This window comes from Prunus persica, chromosome G1 (genome assembly GCF_000346465.2).
Source record: "Prunus persica cultivar Lovell chromosome G1, Prunus_persica_NCBIv2, whole genome shotgun sequence".
In the NCBI taxonomy this organism is placed as follows: domain Eukaryota; kingdom Viridiplantae; phylum Streptophyta; class Magnoliopsida; order Rosales; family Rosaceae; genus Prunus; species Prunus persica.
Genome location: NC_034009.1, coordinates 7981016 through 8000836, shown reverse-complemented (window position 1 = coordinate 8000836; position 19821 = coordinate 7981016). Strand labels below are relative to the sequence as shown.

Here is a 19821-nt window from a genome sequence, read left to right as displayed (position 1 = left end):
CGTAGAGTAGATGTGATGGGCGGCTGCTGGAGACTGCGGGTTTTTATTTTATTTTATTTAGTGAGAGGACAGCTGTCAGAAGAATAAGGAGGGGAATATGGAGGGCAAAGAGAAAATGGCCACAGGAGAATTGAACCAGTTACCGATTCATTCATTTTCAGCCATAGGATTGATACATTGAATTCCAGCCGTTGATAAAGTGACTCCACCGGTGTAGCTACTGTACCACATAATCGTCTAATCTTTAACCCCTCATCTCCTCATTCTCACGCTGCACAGTTAGTAGCTCCTCTCTCTCTCTCTCTCTCTCTCTCTCTCTCTCTCAGGCTGATGCTATCAAGCTCTTAAGAATGGCTTCCTCAATTACCTCATCTTTGCAAACCAGGTCAGTTTCAAACCCTACTGGGAATTTCATGTTTGCTTGTACTTTTCTCTTCAATAATTCGAGCATTGTTTCATTTGTTCTCTTTTTGGGGCTTATGGCATTGAGCCCTTTTATTGTTATGGCATATGGGTTACAATGTGTGGTAATAATTTGCAAAGTTAGAATCTTTTTTTACCATTTGAAGCCTTTTTCAAGCAGCTTGTAATGGCATAATGATGGGTTTTGTGTAAGGGGGACATAGCAGGATTTGGTTTTAGGGTTGGCTAAACCATTTCCAGTTAATTTTGTTTATTAAGTATAATTCTTTTTTCAGCAAAAAACACACATTTAGGGGCTAGAGGGACATATCCAGCTAAAACCTTATTCTCAAATGTAAATGCATATTAATAAAGAAAACACAAGTTGAGAAAAAGAAAGGAAAATTGATGAAAAAGATAAGAAACAAATTTGCAATGCAAATACAGAGTTAGAGAAATTAGTGTTTAGATTGTGTTCTTATATTTTGAAAGTTTTCATTACTTTCAGTAGCTAGTATTGGAATTTGTTTGCCTGACTTTCAGCATTTTCTGATTTAATGGTAAGTTCACCAATTGGAGTGGAATATTTCTGATTTAGTGAAGAGCTCTTTTCCTATCATGTTTCAGCAATTTGCGGTCTGCCTTTTTGGGCGAGAGAAATGGATTCTCTGTTTGTAGTGTTTCTGTAACTCATGTTGGGTTTTTGAAAAAGACTATAGAATGTAAGGAATCCCGCATTGGAAAGCAACCTATTGAAGTGCCATCCAATGTGTCAATCAAATTGGAAGGTCAGGCTTTGGAAGTAAAGGGACCATTGGGGCAACTTTCGATGACTTACCCACGAGAAGTGCTGGTTCAAAAGGAGGATTCTGGGTTTCTAAGGGTCAGAAAGGCATTAGAGACTAGAAGGGCCAATCAAATGCATGGGCTTTTCAGGTAAATTTCTTCCATCCTTCAGCCATACACTTTGAACAAAAATCAGTCGTCGTTATTCTTCATGGTTTGTTCTTTCAATTATGTTTTCTGGTGATGTCTTAGAGCTCCAAGTATCATGATAATGGATCTTATAAAAGAATAAGTTTAACGAGATTGGGAATTGAAAAGGGTTTGTGGTTAATGGTTATTATGATATTCTGTATTGTGATTGGATGTCTGCTTTCACATGCCATAGGTAGAATGAGTACTTGACCAAGGGGCGAGTGGTTATTTTGCTTTCTTTCTTTTCTGTGAAAAACAAAGAAAAAAATAAAAGAGAAATTTTTCATTGAATTTGCATCTAAAGCAGGCTATATGATCAAGAAACCTCTCTCTCTCTCTCTCTCTCTCTCTCTCTCTCTCTCATGTGCCATGTTGTTATGATGCTTTTATTCCCAAAATATTCTTTATTTTTTATTTTCTGTACAACATGAATGCTGGTGGTTTGGCCATGTAAGAGGAACATGTACAAGTCTCACTTGAGATTTACAGAATCCGGCTGACCCTTAGGATAGTTACAGACACCATGGTGGTTGAGATTTACGAAAAGCTATTGAGCCTCTTTCAACTGGCCCTTATTTTCCTATTTGAATACTTTTTCTTAGGACACTGACGGACAATATGGTGGTGGGAGTGTCAAAAGGATTTGAGAAGAGGCTGCAATTAGTTGGCGTCGGTTATCGAGCAACCCTAGAAGGGAGGATCTTGGTATTAAGTCTTGGGTTTTCCCATCCAGTTAGGATGGATATTCCTGATGGCATACAGGTGAAGGTGGAAGAGAATACCAGAGTCGTTGTCAGTGGATATGACAAGAGCGCTATTGGCCAGTTTGCTGCGTCGATCAGGAAATGGAGACCCCCAGAACCATACAAAGGCAAGGGTGTGAAATATGCGGATGAAATTATAAGAAGAAAGGAGGGAAAAGCAGGAAAGAAAAAGTAATACCCTTACATTGTTTCATATTTGTATTCTCACATTTGTGCTTGTCAAATATGCGTCAGAATTCTCGAATGTACTGACTTACCGTAAGCAATTCATCGTTAGTTTGTGTTTAATTTTTTCAGTATTCTGTTTACTTGGATCCATTCCAGTTCTCTAGTAGCAAATAAAAGCTAGGCAGACTGGAACAACAAAGATACTCGCGCACCCAAATTCAAATGAATTACAAAAGAAACTGCCATGGTGAATTCGAATGAAGACAACATGAGGAAATGAAGTAAATAATGACAAACCAACTCGCTTAGAAAAACACAAAGCCCTTGATCACCGGCCGACACCATTAAATTGAAGTTTAATTATTCGTTATCTGAGAAACCCATTTTTTCAAGCCAATCACAAAGTTTGATAATGTTACCCGAAATCTGCCGGCCATTTAGAGATTGGCTATTGAGATTGCAAGCGTGTCACTATTGGAAGTAAAAACCTCAACACAATGATAGTGTAACTATTAAATTGAGCGCCAAAAACTGAATCAAACAACAGTGACTTAGGTGGGAAACTGAACAAATATAAGTTCTTTTCCATGCCTCGAGCAAAATGAGGACTTCAATATTTCCCTAGTACAAATAGTAAAAGCCAAAGCAAGCCAGAACAAATATAAAGTAAAATAAACAGTCAATATAAGTGAAATGTAAGTAAAGCAGATAATGAATTACAAGATTGGAATGAAGATTTCTCGATTCAAACCAACATAATTTAGATCGGACAGCAAACAATCACAGTACAACAGTGTGGGAGTTTTGCTTGTTGAAATATAGTTCTTACTAATCAAAATTGAGCTGTAACATCATGAGTTTGGCATTATAAACCTATATTTTCTACAACCGGAAGCAATTGCCTCATACGACGGAATAGACTAACGGTACAAACGGAATGAAACTACAAGGACGAAAGTGAAAATTTGTGTTAAACTATTGGTCTAAATTAAATGCTCTATTGATCACCAACTGGTCACCGAACACACAGGGATGTTCAGTAGCTAATGACAAAACACACCAATTTTCTGTGTTTTTGCTTATACAGGGTTTTAAAAACTTACTTCCAAATATTAAATTAATCAGCTGGTAAATGTGCAGTCCTTGTGCACCAAATACATCACCATTGCAGTGTAAAACATAAACCAAACAAATGAAATTGTTTTAGCTATAGCAATAGGTCACCTGGTGAGTAAAATAATGTCCTCAACTGTCAATTTGCATAAAGGTGAAAGCAGAGAAAGTAAATTCACAAAAACTAATGCTATGCTGTGGTAATACATCATTGGACAGGAAAACAATGCTCAAATCTAAACAAAGGACATAATTTCTTTTAATCCATATAATCCCATTTAACTGGCCACTCAAATTATAAAAACAGAAGCGGCCACAAGATGCATGAATCACATGGGAGAAAGATAGTATACTGATGACTGGACCAGCCGGTCATTCCAGATGTTGCTCATCGAGATTACAAACCTAACTCCATCATTTACACGCATGACGCGACTCATTCACTCATATGAAGGAGAAAGGCATTCGTCAACCATATCCAGAAGGCCTGGGTTTTCCAATGCCGCTGCCACCCGTTCTTTATCATTCAGTTGCTTATTAACTACACACACAGTAGAAATTAAAAGCATGAAGGTCATACTAAAATTTATGAATTTTTTTTACTAAGAATACCAATGCTTCAAAACATCCACAACATTAGTGTATGAGAGAGAGAGAGAGAGAGAGAGAGAGAGAGAGAGAGAGAGAGACCAGCAGCTTCAGTTGCATGAGATCCGGGTGCCACCCTAATATCCACCTGACCACAGGAAAAAAAAGGTTAGAAAATAAGCATTATGTTTCCAGAAAACAGAATCTCTGGATTTTCTTTTGAAAGGCTGAGACTTTAAAATTCCACCAAAAAATAATAAAGAATTTAAAAATCAATTACATGCACCAGAGAGAAGAAATAACAACAACAAAAAATTGGGAGGGGGGGGGGGGGGGGGGGGGGCCAATGACCCTTCTAACGGAAAACGGCAAGCAAGGGCTAACATGAAGTCAATAAATGGTCATGAATCACAGGTAGCAGACAATACTGACTGACAACTTGAGATGATAGAGCTATTCCAATATTTGGAACAAAAGGTTTGTAAAAGAATCCTCTCTGAATAGCATCGTAAGAGTCTGAGAAAATGATGGACTAATTCACAATACACGAAAGTTGAAGGAGGGTTAGTTAACTACTTGTTTTCGGTCATAATTCACTTTCGATATCAAGTGGTTGTTGTAAAAAATATCTTGAGTGTGCGTTTGTGTTGCCTTCATGTCCGATAAGCATATATTCTTAGAGGTGCACATACCCAGAGTAAGCTTTGGTGTCCATTTTCAATAATCTCATGATACATCACAAAAAGCACACCTACTACTTGTATGTCGAGAGTGGACATCAGAAGATACAGCCATTACAGCTACCAATTACCACTTCTAACACTAATGCTTTTTTAACAGAGCTAGCTCCAAGAGACCCTTAAAGGCTCATTTTCCCTAGAAAACACCTATACGAATAATGTTTTTAAAAGATCTTCACAAACTTCAGAAAGTCTTTAACATTTTATCAAAACAGTAAATAAGATAACTGGACACAAAAACACCCTCAAAGAGCAAGATGCAATGGAATTGTTAATGACTTTCAACAAAATTTGAGAACCTATGCAGTTTTGCCAACTTCTAGGCATTAATTAGAGATACTATACTGGCCTTGAGGTCAATTCACCATATCCAGAGTCTATATCTCCGATATTTTTGCTACCATTTTTATTTATTTGCGCTATAGTACCTAAAAGGTCAGTTAACCAGTCAAGCATCAAAAAAGAAAATAAACAAAATAACAACACAAGAAAGGTTTGTCAAAATATTATACTATTGTAGAGCAGCACATCAGGAGCATCGTTTTCCCTTCTTCCTCACTAATTAATTCACACAAGTTAAGAAATGGTGCATAACTCTTTTACACGTATGTTCAAACAGTTGATTTCTTACCAAGTCATACAATAATCTTGTGGCAAAACTTTCTGCCAATGCATTTTAGTGTTTCCCTTTAACATTAAGACAACTCCAAATGTCATTTTCTTTGATAGTTCAGTTCAGTTTGTTGAAAGCACAGCTGTAGTGCAGAAAACGTATAAAGAGAAACACATGCTTGAGATGAAAATATTGGAAATCCACGGTAGAAAAGAAATGCAAAATATCAAGCAAAAGAAAGTGCTGGAAAAGAAAAGACCAATCTCAACTCAGGCATTAAGTGTCCAAAAATGATCTGGAATATTACACCCCCCATACTAATCACATAGCGCATAATAATATGGCTCTCCAAACAAACCTCTATAGTTTTACCCCAAGTCTCATAAAGTCAACTGACAGCTATCTTCTTCTCTCAACTCAACAGCTTAAAGAACAATAACACAGTACGGTCAGAATTCAAATGAAAATATTTGACGTAGTCCTAATATGCACTCCCAGTTTCACCTATATTAAATGGTACATCAAGAATATTGTAAAACAAAGTCAATCACAAGAAGATAAAGGTCATACCTTGTAACGAGAAGGCAGGCTCCTCAAGAGTTTAACACGTAAGCAAAGACCAATAACTGTTGCCATACTACAATGTTCCACAGTAGGAGTAAATGTGACTCTGAAGAAAACAATTAGCATTTATTCAACAGGGTTTAAAACGAAACATTAATTAGGAAAAAAACTGTTCTAAATGAGCATACAATTTTTTTTCTACCTGACAGAGCCACGACTATCATCTACGTCAATTGCATCTTCTGTAATTACTTTGAGCTCTTCCAAAGAGTAAGGGTGTTCCGGGTCTTTTATATCTCTAATATGATTTAAGAATTGTTAAGAAATACTAAATTCCTATAGGCATACAAGTCAAAATACAAAACTACTTTCAAGCCTAAGTCATAGGTTAAGCCGATGAAGAGCTTAATATTCATTCATAAAAGGCATCAGAACATAACTAGATTCTGCATGTACATATAAAGTTACATGCATGCGTGCAACTATACAGAAAGGATATCAAAAATTTCTTGTTGGTCAATGGGTTCAACAGCGTATTCATCTGCAGCAGCACTTGGGACACTACGAACCCGACGCTCTTTCTTTTCGTAGACGACTGGATTTGCATTTATTAACCCAGATACCATTTTCCCTGGAGAAAACAAATCAATAAAGTAACAAACGTAGAAACAAAAATGAACCAATCTGTGAAAAACATGGATATGAGACAGCTGAAATTTCAAAGAATAAAAAATTATATAGATCTATCATACGAGCTGCTAGATGATACTTAGTCTATCATAAGATCAGGATCTTACTCAGAATAAATTGTGTCATGATGAAATTTTGTATCTCATCATATGATGCTATTTTCTTATTGTCCTCGAACAGAACCAAGAGCCATACGACCCAGCAAAACAGAGACAATGAGGAAGACATTTAAGTACAATCAACAAGATACCCAAACAAAACTACTATCACAAAATCTATATATTCATGAGATTTTTTATAATCACTCAACTAACTGAACTTAATGATCACTTGAAAGAGCTTCAAAATCCAACCCTGTAAACCAGCATGACATGCCTTCAATATCAAACATGGAAAGCACAGAGAGTTTCTGGAAAAAAAAAAATATAGAGCAACAAGAAATTGATCAAATTTCTTGAACCCAGAAGAATATCAAACATGGAAGCACAGAGCAAGAACGTCACCGTATGTAATTAAACTAAAAAACCAGACGAACCAGCAATAATGAACACCTAGAATAAACTCAACAAGGGTTCAACCAGAAAATTAAAAAGAAAAGTTGAGAACTACTAATAGAGAAAACCATCACCGATTAATACTTGTACAGTCAGAAATAAAATGAAACTACAAAGCAATTGAAAATAACAGTAATAAATGCATTAACATGAGGAAAAGAATGCATAACTTTCTTTCTTCTGCGGGATTTACATACCAGTACTAAAAACCCCAAAAAAAGAAGATTGCAAAATAAAATTCGAGAACTATCTGCTGTTTCAAAAGGTGAATTTAGATACAAAAGAGATAGATTACCTGAAAAGGTAGATTCTTCGAAACACTTCAGAGAGCAGAAGAGGAGAGTGACTAGAGGACCCTTGCCAGAAATAAAAAACTGAGATTTTGTAAGAGGAGAGAGATTGAAAGACAGAGAGAAAAGGCGAGGCGTGAATGGGGGAGAAGAAATTGACAAGAGGGAATCGAGGAGAGAGGCCGGGAGGGAGAGAGGTCGGAGCGATAGAAAGAGAGAAAGGCCGTTGGTGGCTGCGGGTTGAGAGAAGTGGCGCCCACCTTGATGGGACCCTTTACAAATTTACTTAATTAAGAGCATGTACGATGGTAAATACCCGTGGTTATTCCTGCGATTTCGAAAAAAAAAAAAAAAAGGTTTAATTTTCATGGCTAAGCACGGCTTCAACTTGGGTTTGAAACTGGACCGGTTTTGATTGGTTTTAATTTTAATTTTTGTGTTTAAAAAACAAGCTCAAATTGAATCGGACCAAATCTATTAATTTATTATTTCTTTTTTAAAATATCCTTATCCTTTAGTCAGTCCAACTCTCATAAACCCAAGTAATTAATCCAACTTCAAAGCCAACATCCTTTATATATTAGTCTATTAGAGCATAGGGCTCGTTTGGTGTACCGTATTAGATTATGGATAAAAGTAAATAGTCTATGTCAGGTGTTTAGTGTCAACTTGTATTATTTAATTACTCGACTATTTTATACGGGTTGGGCTTTTAATACTCTCCTTACCTGACTGACTAATACAACTCACACACTCCGGTTTAGATAATACACGCTTAATTATACGGCTAGGGAAAAAGAACACGCGTTTTACGAAAAAAAATCAGACGCTCTTTTCATCTTCTTCTCCCTAGGGTTGTTCTCTGCTATCTTCTCCACAGGTTATTTTCTTCACTCTTCTCCAGGTATCCATCTCTCACTCTCTCTCTTTTTCATACTCTCTCTAATATGCTTTATATATTTCAAATTTTTAGTGGAAATTAGGTTATGAATTTTTCTTTTTTGGCATTTTTTTAATCGAATGTTTTCTTTGTATGTGATATAGTGATTCGACGTTGTGGGAATATTTAGATTGTTGGTATTAGAGTATTGCCAGTTTTCGTCCAAAAACCAACAACTGTGCTAGTGTTGGTAGTTTAGTTGAATACATACATACCTGACGACTAGGAGAGTAAAATTACAAAATTAAAATTGTATGAACCTGAATTCTAGGAACCATTTTTTTTTCTTTGTCAATTGCTATTAGAAAAGCAAAGATGGACTTGTCTATTAATAACCAAATTAACGCACTACGGCTAATTTTGGAGAAAGCAAGTGATGAAAAAACATTTCTGACATTGGATGGTGCTATGAGAAAAGCATTTGTTCTTCTCTTACTTGGGGCGAGGGAGTTGTGATTTACTCTTTGATGTAGTTTGATTTATGAACAACTTTCTCTTTTGCTCTTATCACCTTAATATGTGATCACTTTGAATTATACATTATTTGATATTGTTTTTATTAACGTATGCGAGTATGTTGGAATTTTTGTGAGATACTACAATTATGATAATGGGTTATATGAAAAAAAGACAATATGCAAGACAGAAAAACAAATCTTAATTGTACTTGCATATTGTCTTTGTCTCCATTTTATTCTTTCTTATTCTTCTTCCTTCTTCTTTGTTCTTCATCTTCATCTTTTCTTCATCAATTTTTTGCTATGTTAAGATAAATATTCTTCTTCTTCTTTTTTCTTCATCTATTTTTTGCTATGTTAATGCATCTATCTTCTTCTTCTAGGTACCTAGGTAGAGAATTGGTGCATTCGATATTGTACCTATTATATGGGTTACTTTAGGTTGTACTAATACTAACACAACATTGTCTTTGTTACCTTTTTTTTTTTTTTTCTCATCAGAATAGGTATATCATATTTTCTTTTTTAATCTTTTTATTTTTTATTTTTTATATGCTTATGGCAGTTTGTATGTTCCTAAGTTTACTTTATTGTGTAGGTAAAGTAACATATGTATGTTTTTCTATGCTCCCGACTTGATGTATAGTAGGTGTTTTAGTTTATGCACATGAGTTTAGGTAACAATTTTGTTGTTGTTCATCCTATGGTATATTATATACTCTTATATATGTGTTTTTTCTTATTTTCGACAATGTGTAATAGTATTTTATGTACATTTTTTTATAGGTAACATACAATTTTAGTTGTCTATTTTTTGTATATGACTTATAGGTAGTCTTCTAAATTATGTTCCTAACTTATAATAGTCTTCTAATTTATGTTCCTAACTTATAGGTAACACTATTTATCACTAAATTTTTTTTGTTGCTAATAATAACATTATTTACTTGTATGTCAAGGATATAATTTCATGTGGGTGCTTGTCTAATCGATTGGTATAATATGTGGGACTTTACTTTTCATTGATTAAATTGTATTTTATCCATATAGTAGGTAAATATTATCAAGGAAAGAATTCAAAATTTAAAGTATGAAATTCAATTACAAGGAAATAATGCATTAAATTTAGATTTTCAATGTGTTTTCCTTATTTACCTCAAAGGGTAAAATCGACACTACAAAAAAAGTAATAAATGTCCTTAGTTCGAGTCCTAGCATTCGTGTTGTGTGTGTGAGTTTAATATGCTATTGCCTCTTTCAATAGGAAAGGTCCTCCAAAAAAAAAAAAAAAAAAACCTAAAACGCATGGACTAAACCCAATGACAGCTAATAGTTTTGGACTTAGATCTAAGAAGCCTTTTTTTTTTCTTTTTTTTTTAAAAAATTTAAAAAATTTTATTTTATAAAATTTACACAAGCAATAATCTACTTGAAACTAATTTAAACTACAGGGAGCGAGATTCGAACTCGGGTGCAGAGTGGGAAGCACATCCCTCTAGCCAATTGGAACTAAGACGCATTTGCCTATTAATTGGGCTTAAATATCTCAATATTACTTGGAATTACTAATATGATTTGAATATTAATTAGGCTTATTAATAATTTTGGATGCCAATAGGGTTTAGGGCCTTGATTTGTAGACTAGTGGTATCTGGTTTAAACCATCATAGCTCCATTATAATGTGTGTGAGAAACCCTTATCCCCTTACAGTTTTAGACTATCACATGTATTCAAAAATTTTTTTTTTGGATATAAATAAATAAACATAACATAATCGATCTCATTCAATTTAGACCATTTTTATAACACAAGAACTGGGACAGAAACTTATCCATAGAAGTTTGGTTCAGTTTTTGAGCCTAGGTTGATTTTTTTGGTCAACACTATGTTTTTCGGGTTTTTCTCGCCATTCAGTTCATCGGTTCAAATATCCACACTTAATTTGCCTCACAAAATATTATTATACTATTTACTTTTAGCTTTTACATTTACTATTATCTTTTATAAAAAGTATGTGAGAGAGATTTTCCATTTACTAGCTCATTTTGCAGTTCACATTGAGGCTTATCGATTTGATCTCTAGTGTACACATCCTCTCTCTCTCTCTCTCTCATTGGCTACTTCTTTCCTTTTCTTAAGAAAGCCACTCTCTCTCATTGGCTGTTTCTTTCCTTTTCTTAAGAAAGCCAATTGACATAGTAGTATAGATGCAAAAAACCAAGGCCTCCAAAATAGTCAACAAAAATCCTAGTTCATTAATTACTAGAAAAATAGTCCCTGAAAGAAGCACATAATGAGTAATATCATTGTAGGGGCTTTTTTCTTCCGGCAACTACAAATGGGTTGGGATGCCGTAAAGAACAAAATAGATGAAATTACCCCCTGTGTCTGAGTTCAAAGATCAGACCCCAAGAATGTTTCAAAAGGATAGTAAAACCTTAGGAAACACCCTGGTCACCTTCACTAACAAAAACAATGGCTGCGTACAGATGGATTCTTAGTGCTTACAGGTAGATTCTTAGCTTGGCATGAGAACTTATGGCATAGAAGCAAAGTTGTCATGAGTTTAGCCTTAATAGGAGAGAGCTGTGAGCTTCTATGAAAAATAGAGGTTCTAAGAAAAGGGGGGTAAGGATTATCAGAGGGTTTGGTTAAGAAGAGGGGAGAGACAAGAAGAGGGCAATGGGTGGCTTAAGTGATTTTCCGGCAACTCGACAGAGGTTCTGTCAAATATCAAAACAGTCTACCAAGGGGAAAAATAAAGGGGAGAAGGATGAACTGAGCATGAAATTGCTGGGTTTTGGAAGTAAGAGAGGAAGCTTGCTCTCTGGATGTGGTTGTCCATTTGTTGGGTAGAAGATGCCTTATTTATAGTCGCTCGAAGCTATTCTTTTCCAAGAAACCCTAATGGTTTCTATCCAATTTGGCCAAGCTTTTCCCTTCCTTTCTTCTCCCTTCCTTTGACTTATCTTATAATGGTAAAAATCCCCTCTGCCCAATCTCACAAAATCAGGGATTTTTGGGAGCTCAATGCTCTTCCCGCAGCTGCTTCAGTGGAGAACTCCTATTCTCAGTCAGCCCTTTCCTTTCTTTCCTTCCTTCTTTCATGGCCAAATTGATGAAGGAAAGAAATGGGTATACATGCTGGTTCGAAGGGTGCCCTTCCTCCTGGTATCATGGGCGCTAAAATCCCCTGGTCCTTTGAATGCCCCCCCCCCCAAAAAAAATGCTGGAGCTTCCCAGCAACTCTGCGTACGTGGACATCCTTGCTCCCTTTGTGGCTTTTGTTTTTCAGCCAAGTGCTGAGGCTTTTGCAGGTCTTAGGGTTTAGGGTTTAGGATAATGAGTTGGTTTATCAAATAAATGGGCTAACCTCACCAAGTGTTGGCCTATTTTGTTGAGGTGTTGGGCTAATTTCTCTAGGATATTGGGCTACTTTCTCTTTCTCTCTTTTATGTTCACCCACAAATTAATTTCAAACCATAACCATTATTAGATTTGGAATCTGTATAAATAAAAGGAAATAAATAAGCTATCAATTTGGAAATTAAATTACGAAATGATCAAGTAGTCAAATTTTTTTTAAAAAAAAGGAGTATATTCTTATTTTTTAAAAGGAACAACGAGTATATTCAAACCATACGGCAATAATTACACTAAGCTTTAATTACTTTTTTTTATTTTAAATAAGGATAAAACTGACCCATTGAAAAAATTAAAATTAAAGAAAAATCAAATAATGGATCCTATTTTTATGGAACATAACTACCCATTATCTTTTTTTAATTCTCAAATAAATTAAATTTTTTTTAAAATATAACTCTCGCATGCACGGAAGAGCGTGCGGAGAGGCTAGTATATAATGTAGACCAAAAAAAAAAGAAAAAAAGAAAAAAAGAGAAGGATCAGACGATGAATAAGAACCTAGATTAAAGTTCTTTGCAATTGCTGGGTGGGACACATTGGAGAAGTCTTGCCCTTCTTTCACGTTATTCGCAGGTCTAACAGCAAAGATGATAAGGAAAAATGCTTGCAAACTTGTAGAAGACGTTCCTTAACTATATATGAGTTCACTCATTGAGTAGCCGTCTGCAACAAACAAATTGAGAGAAACTTTATTTGCATAATGGATACTTCGTATTCAAACTTATTCAACCCTCTCTATATTTCTCACTTTTTGTTCCTTTTGTTTTTGGCATCTTCATGTCTGCACACTAGCAGTCACTTCTGTTTCTGTTTGGTTGATGGAGTTCCAAGCACTGGTAGTGTGAGATCATGCATCGAGGAAGAGAGAAGTGCGCTTCTCAGTTTTAAACAGGATCTCAAGGATCCCTCTGGAAGGCTTTCTTCTTGGGCGGGTCGCGATTGCTGTCAATGGCAAGGGATTTCGTGTAACCGCAATGGTCACGTGGCCAAGCTGAACCTCCGAAATCCATATGACTGGAAAACTGAAGATTTCAACATCCAGGATCCACATTCATATGTTTGGAGGTATGATGAAAGGCGGGACGAGTTGGCTTATCATGAGGAGTCTTATTTGGGATTCACATGCATCATTTTGCTTATCATGAGGAGGTTGGTAAGATAAATCCTTCTTTGCTTAGCTTGAAATATTTAAATTATCTGGATCTAAGCTACAATGATTTTGATGGGATTCACATTCCTAAGTTCTTTGGGGAGCTTAAAAGTCTGAGGTATCTCAATATATCTCATGCATCATTTTCGGGAGAGATTCCCCATTCTCTCAGTAAATTGTCAAAATTGAACTATCTTGATATTGATATCTCTTCTGATTATGTTAGCTCAATGCATTCCAAAAGCTTGAATTGGCTTTCACATCTCTCTTCCCTAAAATACCTCAATCTCAATAGAGTGAATCTTAGCAGCACAGGAGTTCCAAATTGGCTGCATCATGTTAACATGCTTCCTTCCTTACTGGAGTTACACTTATCTGGTTGCTTGTTTGAAAGCCTTCCACTATCACTACAGAAGATTAACTTCACCTCACTTTCGGTCCTTGATTTGTCATATAATTCGTTCAATACTTCTTCATCTCCCAGCTGGCTTTTCAATCTTACCAACCTCAGAAAACTTGATTTAAGCAAGAATTCTTTCGGTGGTCCTTTTCCCGATGAACTTGCAAGCCTCAAATCCCTGGAATACCTAGATTTAACTTATTTGGGCCTCAAGGGTCGAATTCCCAGAGTCATTGGAAATATGTGCAAACTGAAGTTTTTAAGTCTTAGTAGGAACGAATTTTATGGTGAGAAAATTGAAGAGTTTTGGGGGAGTTTGTCAAACTGTCCAAATAATACAATAGCATTAGAATTACTAGATTTGTCTTCTTGTGGGCTCGAAGGCCAACTGCCGGACTCCTTAGGAATGTTAACAAGTTTGCAGCATCTTAACCTCGAGAATCTCTTTCTTTGGGGTTCCATTCCAGAATCTATCGGAAACTTGTCATCCTTGAAAACATTGGACCTGTCTAGTAATAATATGAACGGCTCAATTCCAGAAAGTTTGGGAAAACTCTCCGAGCTAGTTAAACTAGATCTTTCTTGGAATTCATGGGAAGGCATTCTAACGGAAGCCCATTTCATAAATCTCACCAAATTAAAAGCCATTTCAATATCCAATATGATAAATGGAAAGCCCATGTCCCTCGTTTTAAATGTGGCTTATGATTGGGTCCCTCCTTTCAAGCTCCACACACTTAACATTGGAGACTGCAGAGTAGGTCATGGTTTTTGGGTATTGCTTCAATCTCAAACTGAACTAGTATATGTCAGCCTTCGTAATACTTTCATCTCGGATTCCATACCAGAGGAATGGTTGTCGAAGATATCTTCTCAAGTCAAACTTTTGGATTTATCTTACAACAACTTCAGTGGAAGGCTTCCATTACAATTGAAGTTTCCCAAGCTATCTCGTATCAATTTGGGTCGTAATCAATTGGAGGGCCCACTTCCAATTTGGCCCACTAATGCCTCTTTCTTAGATCTTCAAAGCAATTTATTTTCCGGGCCAATTCCCTCCAATTTAGATCAATTGATGCCCGAATTGACTCATCTTCATGTTTCTGAGAATTATTTGAATGGTACTATTTCACTCTCTATTTGCAACATGAAGGATATGGGAGTCATTTCGCTAAGAAACAATCAACTATTTGGAGAGTTCCATCAACGGTGGAGTTCGTGGCATATAGTCAGTATTGATGTCTCACACAACAATCTTTCTGGTAATATTCCGAGTTTAATGGATATCTCAATTTCTCTTCAACATTTTAAGGTGAATAATAATAATTTTGGTGGTGAGATTCCTTTTTCCTTGCAAAATTGACTGATTTGATCATACTTAATCTTGGACACAACAAATTCACTGGAAACATATACCTTTATGGCTTGGATCAAAAGTATCAGGATTGATAGTGTTACAACTGCGATCCAACCTTTTAAGTGGGCATATCCCTAACCATTTCTGCAATCTTGTTAGCCTTCGCGTCCTAGACCTTTCTCACAACAACTTTTCAAGGACCATTCCCAAGTGTTTGAAAAATATGACTACTCTAGTCGAAGTTAAAGGTGTAATCATGGGTTTCCCGGGCTTTGATACATATAATGGACAAATAACAATAACGTCAAAAGGGGAAGAGCTCGAATATAGAGATGACCAGTTAGCCTCGTGGGGAAACTTGATTGATCTTTCGTCAAACAATTTTGAAGGTGAAATCCCTGAACAAGTAGGCAGTCTGGTTGGATTGAATACATTGAACTTGTCGATGAATCGATTAACTGGAGAGATTCCTTCAAGCATCGGAAAATTACGTTGGCTTGAAACTCTTGATCTCTCACACAACCAGCTTTCAGGACATATCCCTCAAAACTTTTCTTCTTTAACCTTCATATCTCACTTCAACTTATCTTACAACAACTTGATTGGAAATATACCTTTGGGAAACCAACTCCAAACCCTCAATGATCCATCTATTTATGAAAGCAATCCGTTATTGTGTGGGGCTCCTCTTTCGACTGTTTGCCCTGGAGATGATACACGTTCAAGACAGACTTTTACTTTGGAAGATCATAGTAAAGATGATAGCGAAATGTTTTGGTTTTACGTTGGCATGGCACTTGGTTTCATTATAGGTTTTTGGGCTGTTTGTGGAACGTTGGTCCTAAAGAAGCCATTGAGGTATGCATATTTTAAATTCTTTGACAACGTGAAAGGAAAAGTAGCCTTAATAATTACACTGAAAGTAGCTCGTTGGCAAGGGAGATTATGATACAAAGAGAAAATAAAAATGTGCATGCGTGTTCTAGTGGGCTACTCGTCCGACTGTTACTGTTGAAGCTTACTTTCGAAACTTGTCTTAGCTTTTAAATTGTTGCTTTTGCTAGTTTTTTATTTGGTTTGGCGTGTTTTGTATTAGTGTGCTTTCCTCACTTTGTGTTTTGAGGTCTCTCATGAGGGGCTTTGGGTCTTTTTGTCCCATCCAGGTGTTACTCTTTTATTTCTTCAATAAATTTCTCTTGTACTATCGAGATTGTCAAAACAAAGGAAAAAGAAAAAGAAAACAATAACACTACATGTATGCTTCTTTCTATCGTAACTAATTTAATATGCACTTGCCGTTGATAAAATAAATCAAAGGAACTAGGATGGTATATTGACATTTGTTTTTCTTTTCTTCTCACTCTTGTCTATCTTATAAGAAATGAAGTTAAAAAGAGATGCTTCTATTTATGAAACCATCAGTGCATTTACCTCATCACATTTCTAGCACCCAATACGCGTACATTAATTCCATATACATCCGTAACTAATGCATTGCCTAGGTACAAATATCAGTGCCTTTATATTATTTTATTATTTTATTATATATTTGTAACCCATCCCACATTCGTGCCTTCAAAACATTTATGGTTTTTTTTTTTTCTGTTTCCAATTAATTTCCTTTTCATTCTCTCAAAACCTGCTATCCAATATTTTAATTGGGCACAATTCAATCATATTTACCAAGTCACATTAATGTATTCAACAAATAATAAAATCTAGTATATATTTAGTCCCTTAAAACGGAGTTAGGTCAAAGAAATTTAACAATGGCACATTCATTCATTACTCTAGTACAATCAGAACATGAAAAAAAAAAGCATCAAAATCTAGAGCATGCCATTGTGAATTTAATTACACCAGCACATCAAAATATTTTCTTCAATATTCTTCACCCAATAAATACAAAATGGCACCAAAGTCAGCAAATAAACCAATTTTCAATATTTTTGTTAGCCCTATTACTTCTAGCTTCCCCACCTGTTTGCATCCAAACCAAAACATTCAACAATGGACTTTGAACCTCCGCAGCTTTTCTTGCTCCTTCATGGTTGTTTATTCATCATCTTCCGACCTGCATCCCGCTACCTCTACTCAAGTTCCTCCAACTCATCTTACAAAACACCGTTGCATAAAACACACAACATCCATCATTAATTACGGTAATGAGTAGTTGCAATAATTATTTGATTGTTCCATTTAATTACTACAATAGGCATTAATATAACTTACTTTTGCCGCTTCATCATAATGGGCCCAAGAGTAGGGCCCTTCTTACTGTAAGCAAGCCTGAAAATTATGCAGATTGAATATCATCGACAAACAAATACCACTGCCTTTAAACCAAATATTATATATGAAGATACTAGTTTAAGGACTTAGTAAAACTACCAATATATCCAACATAAAAATTTGAAATAAATTTTTTTAGAACATTGTTTTCAGTTAATTTGAACTAGGAAATTGTCTATGCACTAAAAGTGGAAGAGACAAGACAACTGCCTCAAACCTTACAGATGGTCTCAAAATTACATACTGCTTCTAAAACATCGACAACTAGGGATGAGATTATATTGATAAAACTACAAAAATGTTCTCAAAACATTAAGGATCCAGTCCCACAGCTGCAAATATCAAGTCTAATTATACAAAACAAGAAGAGACGATTGTATATTGCATCCAAATTCCGAAATCTAGTTATTGTTTATTATGTGTATGCCATGGCACTCGGCCGCAGCAGGCTACTCATGGGGCACCTCTTTTCCCTGGTTTTGTTAATGAAACTGCGAAATACGACAAAAACATATTCCATTATTCCACGCCTTGTTTTCTTCTCACTTCTCATGAGCTATAGCTAAGGTAAGGTCTCAATCTTGCTCAAGACAACTTGGAAAGTGTCAAACGACTGCGAAAAAAACAATTACATCCAAATCCAAATGCAAATGTTTGTTAAATTTGTATTGTCACCACACCAAACAAAATATACTTGCACAAAGCTTGTAGCTCAAGTGATTAAACACAATTACCCCTGCACTTAATGTTGTGTTCAAATCCCCCTCCCCTAATATCACTTGTATATACTTGCTTGTAGCATCTTTGCATTTTGGTCAGTTGTTTTAAATATTTTTTTTTAATATTTAAAAAAGAGAGGTTTCAATGAAAAGTGGCCATACTAATTTCAGTTGTGAAATGGAAGTGCATAAATGAGCATAAAAGCAAGCATAGGGTGATCTTCTCTGTGAGTCTTGAAATGAAAGCATATATAAATTCATCACTTTTTTATTCAGGCGTTTTTTTTTTTTGTTTCTTATAAATTCACTTTCGAATTGGTGATATATTTTTTTTCTTGTTTGTTTTGTCATATTGGGTTAGCTAGCACGTTAGAACCCATAAATGTTGGTTTTTCATATGTCATTTGGCTTGTGTTTGTAAAATAAAAGGAACAATGTCATAAAACAACAAGAGTGAAGAAACAGGGGAATACATTAATTTTTTTAAAAAATAAATAAATAACAACATCATCATGGCGCATTTCTCGATTCCACAATAGGTGACTTTAATTTGGCCATCTGGATCTCCTCTCTCGGGTGTTCTTGCACCGCTTCTTGGGACTCATCCCTTGAGCTTCCAAAGATCCCTTTCTTAGGTTTAACAAAACTTGGATCTCCTCGCGCACTTTTACCCGATCGATCCAAGGCTTCCAGCTGCTCTTGCATGTTCTTAGAGTAAAAATCTACCATCTTTTGATAGCTTTTGATTCTCTTCTTGCAATACTTCAAGCTGGTGTCGCGTCTCCTCCAAAGTCTTTGCCGTCCCCCTTTTCAATCTCCTTATAGTACTCAGACAATCTGCAACCAAAGTCCATTTTGCCACCAACTGACTTCTTAGCATTTGCACCTCATAAGATTTCACAATCAGATGATGACCCACACTTGCTACTAACGCTGCACTTTGCATGCTCAGTTTCATGGCATAACTCACCAGTTAGTTATCATCCCTTGTTCACAGCACGGGCACATCCCTGGGAATCACCAAACTCCTTGCAACTCCAATAGAAACATCGTTGTCAAGGAGTAATAAGTCATTTATGGTCACTGGTCCTCGTAAGGAAGCAAAGTAGGGTATCCACACTAGTGCAGCCCCTTGCCCCTTGCCCCCATGTCTATGTTGGCAGAGTTAGGTTTAGATCGAGAGAAAATGGGAATGGATAGGCCATTTTATTTCTGAGTTTGATGAGATGGGTTTAAATTTTTCTGAGTTTGAGGAGATGGGTTTAGATTTTTCTAAGTTTGAGGAGTTGTGAGAAATGGGCAGAGCTAGGTTTTTTGTTTTCTGAGTTTGAGGAGTTGTGATTTTTTCTATCCTCTCGTTTCCTTTTATAGACGTCCATTATGACACCCGTTTCTGATTTTTCGCACGCCTTCCTGTTTTTCGCTCCGTGTTTTCTATCTCGAGCTCCAAGGCTCCGTGATAATTACTATATTTTTAATTTTTAATTAATATATTTGTTTATAAAATAAAAAAAGAAAGGAGAGAAAAAAGAAGAAAAAAAGAGAGAGGAGAAAAGAGAGAAGGAAAAGACAAAGTTGTATGCATAAACATAATAAATATCAAATGGTGTAACA

General features: G+C 35.8%; 3 protein-coding genes across 4 annotated transcripts; 2 read left to right on the top strand and 1 right to left on the bottom strand.

Annotated features, from left to right (window-relative positions):
- LOC18790055 (50S ribosomal protein L6, chloroplastic) lies at nt 121-2440 on the top strand. The gene is made up of 3 exons (XM_007223863.2): nt 121-385; nt 1030-1338; nt 1983-2440. The coding sequence occupies exons 1-3, from the start codon at nt 351-353 to the stop codon at nt 2317-2319; spliced, it is 681 nt and encodes a 226-aa protein (XP_007223925.1). The 5' UTR covers nt 121-350; the 3' UTR covers nt 2320-2440.
- LOC18793150 (protein AE7) lies at nt 3493-7760 on the bottom strand. 2 transcript variants are annotated; one of them, XM_020555928.1, is made up of 6 exons: nt 7470-7760; nt 6430-6561; nt 6133-6238; nt 5937-6036; nt 4116-4161; nt 3493-3966 (listed from the first exon to the last, which is right to left on the bottom strand). In XM_020555928.1, the coding sequence occupies exons 2-6, from the start codon at nt 6554-6556 to the stop codon at nt 3866-3868; spliced, it is 480 nt and encodes a 159-aa protein (XP_020411517.1). In that variant the 5' UTR covers nt 6557-6561; nt 7470-7760; the 3' UTR covers nt 3493-3865. The 2 variants fall into 2 exon arrangements, with proteins under 2 accessions (XP_020411517.1, XP_020411516.1); XM_020555927.1 differs by lacking the exon at nt 7470-7760 and adding an exon at nt 6728-7203 and having other exon boundaries at nt 6133-6236; nt 6428-6561.
- On the top strand, nt 12990-16145 carry LOC18789756 (leucine-rich repeat receptor-like protein CLAVATA2). Its single transcript, XM_020566565.1, has 3 exons — nt 12990-13438; nt 13498-15101; nt 15283-16145. The coding sequence occupies exons 1-3, from the start codon at nt 12990-12992 to the stop codon at nt 16143-16145; spliced, it is 2916 nt and encodes a 971-aa protein (XP_020422154.1).